The following is a 14,164-nucleotide window of genomic DNA, read 5'->3' on the forward strand; positions in this document are numbered from 1 at the left end:
TGTGATTTGGATAGCAATCGCGCCGCTTTCCTTTTCAAATCACATGCAATTCTTTGCAGCACAATTTGAGCCCATTCATTTTGTATGTGCTCAATTCGCACCGCACTACACAAAAAAGTGCAGGCATCTTTTTTTCCGCACTGGAATCAGATAGCATACCTATTTTTGAAATCGCACTGCATTTTGCGATCTGTTTAGGGGTGTCATTAACATTGATACCGGTGGCAGATTTTGTGAACTGAGTGCGATTTCATTGCAGTGCGGGGGTGATGGAAACCCTCAGAATTTACTATGTTTCCTGTACCGCATATATGTGAATGGAGCCTTACTGATTGTTAATGCATTTTTTCCCCAGTAGACAAAGTAGATGTAGTACTTTGTCCCATCTTCCTAGATGGTGTCTAAGGCAAATTGTGAGGTTGGACAGAGCACGCCACCTACCTACACAGTCATCCAACAATGCAGCTAGCAAGGAGATGGCTGCTTTGACAAACTCTCCAAGCATTTGCCCTAAAAAAGCATCTCATGAGGAATGCAGGGGAAGGAGAGCTTGTCAGCTAAAATATTCCAGGCAAGGATGCTTGGAAACAGAGAAAAGTGCGGTTTGTCAAACCAACTATCTCCTTGCTAGCTGTGTTGTCAGACTGCTGTGGAGGGTTGAGAGATGACCCATCCAACCTCACAGCTAGACTTTCGACAGCACCTAGGAAGATAGGACAAGCTATCATATTTTATTTATTTTTATTTATTCTGGTACTTTTATAACGCAGTCAGTTTAGGCATTGCTTTACATATATATTATACCAGCCCTCAAATTTTCCACTCGCCTGCTTGCATTTTGCGAGTGGAAAATTATGTAGGGCGAGCTCCGGGAGCCGCTCAGGGGAAAAGAGGAGAGGAAAGCCGGTGGATAATGACAGAGCGCGGATCATCCAACTGTAACAGCTTTAATTGTATTTGCCAGGCGCTCACAGACACACACAGTCCCACCTCCTAGCCTCCTAGCCCAGCTTCTTTGATAGACAGAACACCTGGCCAACCAACGTCTATCAAAGAAGCCGGGCTAGGAGGCGGGACTGTGTGTGTCGGCGAGCGCCCGGCAATTACAATTAAAGCTGTTAGAGTGGGATGATCCACGCTCTGTCTTTATCCAGCCAGCAGTGGCATACCAATGGGGGGTGTCAAGCCAGTATTCGCGCCGATCATCTCCTCATGTTAAGGCAGCTGCTCCCTCGGTCTGTGCTGCGCTGCTCGCGGGGGCTGGAAGAAGGTGAGTGCCCAAGGATTGAGCAGCCTCCCTGTGTGACTGGATAGGAGGAGAGGTGGGGTGGCTGCAGGCATTCAGCGGTTGCAGGAGGAATATGGAAAGATCAATTCCTCTATATGCAGCCCCCAATCCCCCTCCTATACAACTTCTTTTTTTCTTTTGCTGGCCCCCCAGTGCTGTACAGCCCCCCCTCTCCAGCCCCTTAGTGCTCTTCAGCCCCCCCCTCCAGCCCCCCCAATGCTCTTCAGCCCTCTCAGTGCTCTTCAGCCCCCCTCTCTAGCCCCCCAGTGCTCTTCAGCCCCCCTCCAGCCCCCCCAGTGCTCTTCAGCCCCCCTCCAGCCCCCCAGTGCTCTTCAGCCCCCCTCCAGCCCACCAGTGCTCTTCAGCCCCCCCCCTCCAGCCCCTTAGTGCTCCTCAGCCCCCCCCTCCAGCCCCCCCAGTGCTCTTCAGCCCCCCTCCAGCCCCTTAGTGCTCTTCAGCCCCCCTCCAGCCCCCCCAATGCTCTTCAGCCCCCGCCCTTCAGACCCTTGATGGGCACTGATGAGGCTGCACTGATGGGCACTGAAAATGTTGTTATTAATTATTTTTGTAACTTCTTCATTAATGCAAAAACATTTAACAGTGTAATTTTATTAGATAATTTATAAGGGCATGTTTAGGGTGGAATTAGGGGCGGGGCAGGGTAGGAGTTGGGTGGGGCAACTGGTGGCGAGTAACCCTTAAGGCCTGGCTAGTAGCTCAGGACTTTAAATTTTGAGCCCTGTATTATACATTCACATCAGTCCTTTATGACCCACATTCTTACACATACTAGAGCCAATTTAGATAGGAGCCAAAGAACCTTCCAGCATGTCTATGGAGTGTGGAAGGAAACCGGAGTACCCTGAGGAAACCCATCCAGGCACATGGAGAACATGCAAACTCCATGCAGGTAGTACTGTTGTTGGGATTCGAACCGATGACCCTAGTGCTAACAACATTAGGGTCCTTTGCATGTGAGCATGGGAGGGGGGGGGGGGTTTCAGGGGCTTTTTAATTTTTAATTGTCTCTTGAAATTTTTTTTAACAACTTTATTTCTATCACAAGGGATGAACAACATTCCTTGTGATAGCGTGGGCAGTGACAGGTACTCTTTCTGAGACACCTGGGCCTATTAGACCCCAGATCTCTCCTGTGCTATTAAAAGCATTTGATCAAACCAAGATGCTGTAATAAACAACAAACCAAAACAGGAAGTGTCAAAATCCTCAATGCTATTATTTGGTAGATCATAGAGATGATCAAGGAATTTAAGTTCCTCACCTATCTATATGGTCAGCTGGGGCCTGGGGCTTCAGTTCCAGGCTCCCTGTCGGAATGGGAGAGCCTGGGAAGGTGATGGTAGGTGGTGGGGGGAACCACATTTTGCCTCATGTAAAAGTGATCCAGCGGCTTTATAGCACAGATCACTTTTACATTATTCAGCATCGCTGGCTGAAAAATAAAGGGTACTGGGATCATGACTGCAGCTGTAGCTCTGACCCTGGTATAACCACTGAAACCAGAAAATGTACGGCAAGTGGTTAAATACTGAAAGCAGGCAAAAAAAGAAACCTACCTATTGCACTTTTGTTTGCATAAGCACAGCACAGTATACATTTAGGATCAGTGCCTGTGTGCCAGAATGATTGTACATTCTGCGCTCGCCAATGAGAATGGCCACAGCCAGATACCCGGAAGAAGCTTGGTAGAAGATACAGGCTCTTGCGAAGGATGTTGGACCAATGAGCTAAGTATAGCAGAGTTTAGTTCAGCTTTAAAGTGGTAGTAAATGCTTTTTTTAAATTATACCTACAGGTAAGCCTATAATAAGGCAGACCTGTAGGCACAGTAAATGTCTACTAAACGTGCACTGTTTAAGAGACATGCACCGGTGATGGCACATCTTGCCGTCCATAGAGAGAGCCATTCCATTGTCGTGACTCCCGTGCATATGCTTGTGAGTGACGTCAACACAATTTGGCCAATCAAATGGTGGCTGCCCATGAACCCGGAAGGAAGACAGGCTGAAAAAGGAATCCCTTTCAGCGGTGACAGCACACTGGAGGGCTTCATTTTCAGGTAAGACTGGGTTCACACCTCCATGTGGAGCAGCTAACAGCAGGGGTCCGCTGTGTCCTTGTTCACTGTTTAAGGTCCGATTTCTGTCCACATTTTTGGCTGAATTCGGACCTGAAATGGACCAGAAAATCAACAGGACCATTGTGCAATTCGCTCCGCACCCATCCCGGAGCTGTGAGAACCAGCTCCATTGAGAGCCAGTCACAGGCTCCTGAAATGCGAATTGGATGTGGGGAAACCAAGTGTGAACCCAGCCTTATCTTTTATAATGTGCTAGTATGTGATGCATACTAGCACATTGTGACAATAATTTGCAAGGAAAAGATTTTGTTGGGGTTTTTTTGCAGTTTAGTACCACTTTAACTTAAAATAAAAAAAAAACTGATACTCATCCTATATGACACTCTCTTTTGACCCAGAGTCATTGCTCCTCTAAAGTAGCAGGTGTGCATGTATTAGAAAAATATGTTTATCGTCTCCTCCCTTTTCTCTCTCTCTCTCTCTCTCTCTCTCTCTCTCTCTCTCTCTCTCTTTCTCTTGCTTTCTTTTTTCTATCCCCTTCTCGGGTCTTTGTTGGGGATGAGGGGGGTCCCACTTTTGGTTAGTTGGTATATCTTGAGTTGTTCTTTTCTTTCCTTTTCCGCCTATGTTCAGTTATATATTATATTGCTCCTCCACTGTCCTAGAACAAGGGGCACCCCTCCTATTCCAGTATTAATTCTGCTATGTCGTGTTTTCCTGACAGTTCTGCTCCACTCTCATTGTGTAATACTTTTTTTATACTGCTTTTTCACATAACAGTTGTTAATGTGAGCAATTTGATCTAAAGGTCAAAATTTTTACCTGTGAATCAATGACAAATATTAGTGCTCCGGTTCCTCTAAATATCATTTCATAGTCAAACGTGGGATCGAAGAAATCAATTTGCCCTGGGAAGTCCCATATCTGGAAATTCACAAATGAACTATTCGAGACATCCTCCCTGCAGATCTTGTTGGTGCTCTCTAAAAAAAGGGTCTCATTGGGAGACATTTTATGAAAAACGACTTTTTGGATTGAAGATTTGCCACTTCTCCGTAAACCCATTAGCAGGATTCTTGGCTTCACTTCTGTGCTGAAAGGATCTGTGAAATCTAAGACTGGAGAAACAAAAGTATATATTATTTGATATCTACATTTATATGCCGTCAACTTACACAAGTTTTTGCACAGGTAGATACAAACAAGTTTGCACTTAATGCCCCGTTCTCATTTCTTATAGCGGGAACAGTTGTTCCAGCTCTCAATTTTTTTTTTTGCGTGATTTACACGTTTCCGCATGTCACACATAGGGCAGCACATTCACTTCAGTGATCTGCCATTTGCGCATTTGTCATGCCAAAAGCAGCTCATGTACCAAATTTTGGCAGGTTTTTTCATGCATGCTCTATCACGCAACAATCGCAGAAAAATCCCACTGCGTTTGGGGTGCCATTATGAATGTATGGCACTCAAAGACACGTTGCACGTTTTGCTGCAATTTTAGCATGATTTGGAAAGTGATTTTAAATCACTTAGCGTTGAATGGGGCCTCAGTGTTTGGTAGCTCTTAGAGAATTGTATTATTAGCAAAGGTGCCTCCCACTGATGAGTGCTGCCCGTAATCCTTTTTTATTTGCATTAAGGCCTAGGTTACACTTGCAGTTGGGGCAGTAAAAAAGGCAGTTGAGTTGCGTTTTTACCACCCTATAAGCAAAGATAGCTGCACAGGGGAATGCACATGCTGGAGCCGTGATGCCTCGTGTAAAGTTTGTTCTGATCATTTAACTGTTAGTCCAAATAAAAAAAGTATTACTGACAGTACTCAACTGTGTTGTTACAAGTGCACCAATACAGCTAGATTCACATTAAGCATTATGTCTCTCAGTGACTGGTGTGACAAAACCTCTCTCCTTTCTCATTTATTTTCAATTATAGAGAGTGTGAAGAAGAGTAGAAAGACCCTGCAATGAATGCAAACGTCTAAAAGTAGAGCGTGAACAGGAACAGAACCAGTAAGTAAGATGAAAATAAGATTTCACTGCTAAAATCATCAAGAGATAGAAGATGTCAACAAGTGAGCCTTAGCACCAGATCCAACCTATGTATAACTGAAATGCCACTTATGGCAGACACGACCCTTTAAAGTGCATGTAACGGCATTTTTCTTTTAAATTAAAATAAAAAAAGGTTATACTTACCTGCTCAGTGCAACCATATTCCACAGAGCCAGTCTCGTACCTTTCCTTTGGCGGTCCTACACCGGAACTCTCCCCCTCCTTCTTCTTACGAGCACCCCCAAAGCAAGCCATGTGGGTGAGCTCCCGAGCTGGGCTGTCGTTGTCCCTGGACACACACAGCCTGGCTCAGCCATTTCTCCTGCTTTCTCCTTTACAGAATTTGACTGACAGGCAGCAGGAGCCAATGGTTCCCGCTGCTCTCTTTGTAGCTTCTGGGCGCAGGAATAGAGGAGAGGAGAGAAGAACGGCAGCTGGGCACAGCACTGGATCAATAGCAGACTCAGGTAAGTGTTTGGGGGGGGGTTCATTAGTGGGCGTTTAGCAAGAAATACATTACAATAAGAAACACCTTGAATTGAGAACCACTTTAACACTTCATTCTGGAAGCTTTTTCTAAGGGCTCTTTCACACGGGCGGTCCGATCAGATCCGCCTGTCAGTTTTTTAGGCGGATCTGATCGGATCCTCCATGCAGCTCTATGGGGCAGCGGGTGTCAGCGGAGGTCACCTCCGCTGACACCCGCTGCCATCCACATCCGATCCTGTGCTGAAATCTGGACGGATGGAAACCCTATTTTTCCATCCGTTCAGTAATCGGAGCGGAGCGGATCTGATGAGAGCGGACAAGCGGTCCGCTCTCCTCCGATCCCCCATAGAGGGCAGCGGGTGCTGAGACACCTCCCTCTCCGCTCTGCAAGCGGAGACGGAGCTGTCATCCGCCCGGCTCAGCGGGGATCGCGGATCGATCCCCGCTGAGCAACACGGATCCGCCTGCGGAGGCGGACCGTGTGAAAGAAGCCTTAGAGTGTTTGCCTTGCAGCATGCTGGCCCCAATGAGAGTTCAGTCTTATAATAGGGAACTATAAGTATGGCAGAACAGTAAGGCTTCTTTCACACGGTCCGCCTCCGCAGGCGGATCCGTGTTGCTCAGCGGGGATCGATCCGCGATCCCCGCTGAGCCGGGCGGATGACAGCTCCGTCTCCGCTTGCAGAGCGGAGAGGGAGGTGTCTCGGCCCCCGCTGCCCTCTATGGGGGATCGGAGGAGAGCGGACCGCTTGTCCGCTCTCATCAGATCCGCTCCGCTCCGATTACTGAACGGATGGAAAAATAGGGTTTCCATCCGTCCAGATTTCAGCACAGGATCGGATGCGGATGGCAGCGGGTGTCAGCGGAGGTGACCTCCGCTGACACCCGCTGCCCCATAGAGCTGCATGGAGGATCCGATCAGATCCGCCTAAAAAACTGACAGGCGGATCTGATCGGACCGCCCGTGTGAAAGAGCCCTTACTCACATAGGTATCCCAAGACATATTCAACAACAGTTATTGTACAAAAGCAGCAACCACAGAATTTAAAGTATTAAATTCTTAGTAATTATTCCAAGTAAACACAAACAGAGAAATATATGCAATGAATATTATTATATAGCACCCATACTCTTAGGGTGGTGTGGAATGACCCATAAGAAGTGAGGCACAATGACCTTTTTAATCTTAGTGTATGGTTGTTCAGAAAATAGGTTGGGTGCCCAGTCACTTTAGTATTTTTACCTTTTATTGCTAAACTTAAAACTAGCAAAGAGAGTTTCACCAGCCGTAATTGGCCACGTAGGCAGTCTGCTTTCTCCACTGCAGGTGGCACTCTTTCACAGTTACACTGCAGATGGAGAGAAAGTGAAGAGGAACAGAGTTCCTCTCTGGTTTCCTGAGTCACTGGGACAGCGATCTGATTGGATGCTGACTCTGACGGCCATCTTAGGTGTGGCAGAGTCTATATAAGACCTTGGGCCCCGCGTTTGGTGTGCTTTATGCAAATGGTTAGAGCAGGGACAGGTACCGCGTCTGTTAGAGACAGCACTAGTGGTAGGGAAAAGTTCCTGATGAGGAGGGAAAGCGTAGGGCTTGCCATCTCTCTGAACATCTGTCTGCTTGGAGTCAAGACGGCTAGGCCACATTCTGCCCCTCTCTACAGACGCTGTCAGTTTGGCTGAAACCTGTTTCCTACACGCTGTTGCAACTGTGAGTGTTCCCGGCTGGGCTGCCTTTCCACCGGGTGTTTGTTAACTATCTTCGCATTATTTCAATACGTTACCTAATTGCACTGGGACTATGTTTGTTATTGCTGCTTCACCTCGCTGCACCCCACCTACACATGAATAACTTTGGAAGCTATGGACCTCCTGTTGCTTTCACTGGGGCTTCCCACCTGCCTCTAAATGCAGGGAACCCCCTCTGGGTTTCCCACAGCTAATCTGCAATGTCCATATTTGTGTAGCACTGCCCCCTTGAGGAATGCTGGATTGCTCAACTTAGGATCCCCCTGGGTTACCATTCGCAACTGCAGCATGCACAACTTAACTCTTTACTCTCCGGCTCAGTCAATGAACAGTCTAGGGAATGTAGTTATTTTTGTGGTTTTATTTAATTTAGACGGCCATCTTAGGTGTGGTAGAGTCTATATAAGACTCTGGGAAGAGTGGGATACTCCAACTTGGGATACTCCAACTTGAACTATTCACAATAGGTGAGGACTCCTGTCTGAAGATGCAGCCAGGCAGCTGATTCACCTTGCCACTTAGATGAATTTAGGATTACTTGTTAGGATGAATTATCTTCGGGATACACACCTAGTACCCCCTTCCACTTGACCTGCTGACACCCGTCCTCTGACTATCCTACACGGGGGTGCCCCCCCCCTCAGGTCAGGCCCCTAGACACGATCCCCTGTACTCAGGATACTGTTTTTCGAGGGTCTCTCCAGTGTCTCTACGCTCTCAGTCAGCTCTCATGGACCTCTGGGTTCAGCTCCTTCCTTCCTGGTCCCCAGGCTGACTGCCTCTGACCGCGTCCCTCTGGGACTCTGCTCACCAGCCGGAGACCCTGCAGCACACGTGCTCCTAGTTTTTATACCACACCCCACAATGCACGAGACAATCAGTCTGTGCCAATCACTGGGACTGTATCAAAGCCTGTGTACCCATTTCTCAGATTTCCTCCACTGTCCAATATGCCTCCCTATTGGACCAGTGTAAAACACTCCCTAGACCAGATGAATCACACACAGAGCACTATGAGCAGACCTAACTCACAGATCCTGCTCTCTGGTAGGCAGAAAGAAATATAGATTTGCCTGCTGCTCCTCTGATAGGCAGACAAAGCCAGTACCACCTAGGAGGGTGCTACATTTGCAGGGTGAAAGGGGCCTTGATGCCCCCTTTCTAGCTGGAAATACTCACCTCTTTCATCACTCTGCCGTGCGAATACTCACTTTTTTAACTGCCAAGACCAAAAAAGATAAATCTGTGTATGCTCTGAGTTGATCCAGTCGGGGAGCTGAGGCTAGATGCAGATTAGGACTAAACAAAGCCTTAAGGCCCGTACACACAAAAAGAAAATCGGAAGTAAAATTTCGATGAATGATCTGCCGATTTACAGATCGTTAGTATGGTGCTTTCTACAGCCGATTAGGAATTTTGGAATGACAAAAACTGAATGTGCAGGCTATGAAATTTTTATCGTACGTGAACACAACATCCGATTTTCCAAATAAAAATCGTAAGAGCAAGACTATGCATGCACGAAAACGAAAGAATGCATACAAAACAATTCAGCATATGACATCACTTCCGAAGTTGAATTCTGTCGTACGAGAATTTTCATATGAAAGTAACCTCTTCTCTTTCCATATGAGACTAGCATGCAGAAAAAAAACAGACCAAAATGTGTCCGATAATCTGATCCTGTGTACAAGGCTTTAGGCTAGGTCACAGGTGTCAAACACAAGGCCCGCGGGCCGAATCCGGCCCTCCAGGCCATTTTATGTGGCCCTCGTACCTCTCCTGTAGCTGCAGGAGAGCTCCAGTCCTCCTCCAGACCTTATACTTTCTGCTTTCCAGCAATGCCTCCAGCTTCTTCCCAGCAGCACCACAAGGTAAGGGAGGTAAACTGTGATGTAAGAGAGGGTGGGGGAATCAACTTTTGATGGTGGAGAGGCTCTTGACATCTTATGTAAGGGTAGGGGATGCTCTTGACATCTACTCTTACAGATCCAACCGGCCCTTTTGAGGGTAATCATAATGCTGATGCGGCCCGCGATTAAATAACGTTTGACACCCCTGGGCTAGGTAATATTTGTGCAAATGTTTCTGAAAACTAGATTTTCACAAAAAAAATGTACCATTTTTTTAAGTGCACACAAAAGAAACATAATCTCAAAATGACCATTAACTGTAAAAGATAATACTATTGAGGTAATAAATACCAAAAATATCGAACATCTAAATTGCATACGCTTATGAAACAGCATAAAACGTTTAGACATAAAGCAGAATGGTAGCCCTAAAATTATTCTTTTACTACTTTTTTTTCTGGTATTAGTGGGGATACCTAATATGTGTTGCATAATAGCATGTCTGTGTGTCCCAACTGTGTGTTTTTTCAATGTATGCAGGTGGGAGGGTATTTTATTTATTTTTTATATTTTATTAATGTGTTTATTTTTTCAATATATTAATTTTATTATAGTTTTTCATACTTTTTAAACTGAAGCCTTTTACTGTCACAAAGGGGCTGACATAACCTTTGCCCCCTATGTGAAAAGATATATAGAATTAAAGATAATAATAACTGAACAGAGTCTTCTAGATCTCTAGATGTTCCCAGCCCATGCAGATCAGGAACAGCAAGTGTAGGATAATAATAATTAGTTAAAAAAATATATTCCCTCCCCCCTCCTAAAAGATCTGTATACCTTTACCTTTTTTTAGTCTGGCCCCATAATCCAGCAGCTCAGGCTCCCCCGTGTAAGGGAATACTTGACAATGGCTGTGAATTCCTGGGGCAAGGACATCACCCATACTCTCCTTGAAGTGGAGTTCTGGCCTATTTCGCAACTTTAGTGATTCCTAGAATGCTCGCTATGCTGATCAACAATTGGGCATTTTCAATTTTTTTCGGGGGTCCCTTACCTTATTTTCAGGGCATTTTTGATTGTACTTCCTCCTTCTCCCCCCTCTGTGGCCACGGCCACCGACATCACTTCCACCTTTGCATTGCATCCTGGGAGCTGTTTGTCATCACTCCCAGGAGGCTGGAATCAGGAAGAACTCCCAGAACGCTCCCTGGAATCAGGAAGAAGGACACAGCAGATTACACTGTGGCTTCAGATGCCCACGTCTAAGATGGCTGCGCCCAGGCAGCGTTTTTAAAAGTAAGATTTTGACTAAAATCCAATACTGTACACCTTGTAAGTATGAGAATAGCGGTTCTGTAAAGGGCGATGGATTAGTATTATATGGGTATTTTTAGTTAAAAAAGGTATTTGAGGCCGGAACTCCGCTTTAAGCTCCTTTGTTGTCTGCGCTCCCTCCTCTCCCCCGCAGCAGCTGTTAAGTGACACATGTTGACTGATCATGTGACCAGACCTGACCAGATTAACAAAAGGTAGGTACACAGATCTTTTTTTTTTTTTTGCAGGATAGCTAGGAAGAGTGGGAGGTTTTTAAGAATAATTGTTGGCCTTTTCTTCCACTTTAAACAGTATTTCCAATTTTGCAGTCAAATTGGAGAAAGCCCCACTATATGATATAAAGATTCTGCCAGCACAGTACAGACAGGGTTCATTATGACAAACCAAGTGCCTAGCCCCCTCATAAATAAAGAAAACTATGTAAGATTTTTCAGTGCTGAATTTTCTGAAAAATTAGGATAAAAAAAAAACAAAAAAAAAAAACATTCTGCCTTTACAACCATTTTAACCACTTGCCGACCAGTCACATTGACTGTACTGCGGCAAAGTGGCTCGTTATCGTCTGGCGACGTAGACCTACGTCACTAGACATTCCCCTCTCTCGGAGGAGCCGAGTGACGTCACTTCCGTGTTCACGGCCATAACCGGAAGTTCTACAGTGTATCGCTTTTAGCGCTTGTTTGTTGCTGATTTGTTGTAAGTGTATCTTTAATTCTTAATTAAACTGGTATTTGAAGTTACTGCACCATGAGCGTCTCATTTTATTCCCTATGAGGCGGAACGGCTTGGAGTAAGCATATTGTGCAGTTGGGGACCTGGATTCCATTGGGAAATCGTTGTACCGCGAACATCAGTGAATACATTCCCGCAAGAGAGGAGAGAGGTCGGAAGCCTATCGTGAAGGAAAGCAGTCGGCTTGTTTGGATTACACACATGTGCAGATAGTGTGTATTAGAGGTAAGCGGCCACGACACACTTGTATGTCGGAGATTGGATCGATACCCAGATTATTTATACTGTAGTCTACAATTGGTTGAATTTTTTTGAAGATTTTCCTTTTGAAGAATTTATTTCATTCATATGTGATTGTGTATATTGGACACTGTGGGACTTTTTGGATATTGATTTTCATACACACGTTTTTTATCTATTTTTATCACAGATTCACAACATCATTCATTTATTGATTATTGTTTTTTTACCATTGATTGATTGTGTTCATAGGACACTGTGGGACCTTTTGGATAGTTATTTTTATACACACATTTTTTCCATCAATTTTTACCATAGATTTATATCATCGTTCATCCAATATCTATTGAATATTGCCATGTATTAGTGATTTCCTTCTGTGGGATTGCACCATACCTATTTGGATTGACACATTATTCATTTTATAGAGGATTTGATTTATGCACAGTTGGTTCTTAGTTATTTACCAAGATTTTATGTGTACAGATTCTGAATCATATAGATCTTCATTGAGTGTTGATTTCACAGTATATATTTTTATTTTTATTTTTTGCATCAGAGCTCATTTTTTGCGTCAGTGCTCAATTATAGAGCACCACCCACGGTGGTGGACATCGTTATTGTAACAGTGTGTATCACATTTATTTATCATTTTGAATTAGCGCCGATTTTTTACACCATACACATACCAATTCACGGTGGGGACACTGATTAAAATTGGCAGCTTTTTCTTTTTCTTTTATTTATTTATCTGTACTCTGGAATTGATTCACTCCTATCAAACCCCTCTGGTTAGCGCATTGATCCTCTTATTATATTCATGTAGCTAAATACATTTTGGCCTAAATATATGACAAAAATTGAATATATTGGATATTTTTTTAACTGTCAAAGTAGAAAAATATTGTTATTTTTTCAAAATTTTCGCATATTTTTATTAATATCGCAAAAAATAAAAAGCGCAGAGGTGATCAAATACCACCAAAAGAAAGCTCTGTTTATAGGAAAAAAAGGACATAAATTTAGTTTGGGTACGGCGTTGCATGACCGCGCAATTGTCAGTTAAAGTCGCACAGTGCCGAATCGCAAAAAGTGGCCTGGACGTAAGACAGCAAAATCCGATGGTAAAGTGGTTAATGTCTCTCCCCAGGAGGGTTCCAAGCCTGAGGGGCTGTTGCCATTAGGCAGCCCATGGACTGTGAAGCTGTTCTTGAGCCCACAGTGGAAACAGGGCTGAGGGCCTGGATGGATCTTGCTGGAAGTTGACAGGACCTCACCACAAGTGATGTGTTCTGGAAAGGACTGTCTCACTCACTTGACCATGTCCAGGAGAAGCTGGAAGGTGACAGCTGTCCTGGGGACTTGTAAGTAAAGATCCTAAATTGATCCCTGTGACTGTGCAGTGCCCTGTTAATCTCATTGGCTATCAGTAGTTGTGCATAGGCACAAGGTAACCAGATGCCAAAGAAACTTGTTTGCCGGGATGGGCAGCCTCTGTACTTTTAGGGAAGAGCCAGTGGCCCCTACAGGGGTAACAATACAGCTGTACAACTCAACTCTGCACTCTCAGTTACTTCTTATTCCAACACTGTTCTCCAAGCTTTTAAATAATTCAAGCTACAGCTTGCAGCTCATTAATACAGGCCGTGACGTAAACTGCAGGAAAAGTATTTGCAATGAACACAGGAACTTTGTAAGACTGTTTTTACAACAAGTAGGCCATGTAAATTATCTCTGTGGCTATGGAGGAACAGAAAATCTGCACTGACCTCTTGCCCTTGTTAAAACTAATCTCAGAATCAGACACCTGCTCCAGCTCTTCACAATGCCAAATAAGCACTGTGTCTGGGGGAATGGAAGCAAAGAAGCACGAGGAGACAGATGAACGAACGCACAAGATGCACTTGATGGATCTGCATTCTGTGCTGAGTTTAATTCCAAGTTTAAACCACTAGCTGCAATACTTTGATATTCTTTGACTGTTAAGCAGAGTGTAAAATGAAGATGCAATATTTTATGCAAAAGCTACTTAGTGATGTGTTTTAAGTGTAAACTATTATCAGTCACAATAGCAAACCACTCTGTGCCAAGAATGATTTATTGCTTTGTGAGTCACTGACTGAGATCTAATACATTGAGGGTCCTGACTCTATAAATGCACATGCTTGTTCCAAGTCAGTGACAGTCCTTAAGCATGTCCATGTATCCTCGAAAACCGGTTGGCTGCTAATATTTAAAGGCAACTTTTTTTTTGGTATTTTGGATACATAATAATAGAGGGTTTTACCTGGTCTGTTTTTGCCATATGTGTCCTATTAG

At 44.6% G+C, this 14,164-nt stretch overlaps 1 protein-coding gene across 1 annotated transcript in view; it reads right to left on the minus strand.

Annotated features, from left to right (window-relative positions):
• RRAGD (Ras related GTP binding D) overlaps positions 1-14,164 on the minus strand; it is an 85,501-nt gene that overhangs the window by 52,490 nt on the left and 18,847 nt on the right. The window contains exon 2 of the mRNA XM_082251399.1: positions 4,212-4,507. Within this exon, the coding sequence (XP_082107525.1) occupies positions 4,212-4,507 (296 nt within the window). The remainder of the gene's footprint in view (positions 1-4,211; positions 4,508-14,164) is intronic.

This window comes from Pelophylax lessonae, assembly GCF_965119305.1.
Source record: "Pelophylax lessonae genome assembly, chromosome: 3".
Taxonomy (NCBI): Eukaryota; Metazoa; Chordata; class Amphibia; order Anura; family Ranidae; genus Pelophylax; species Pelophylax lessonae.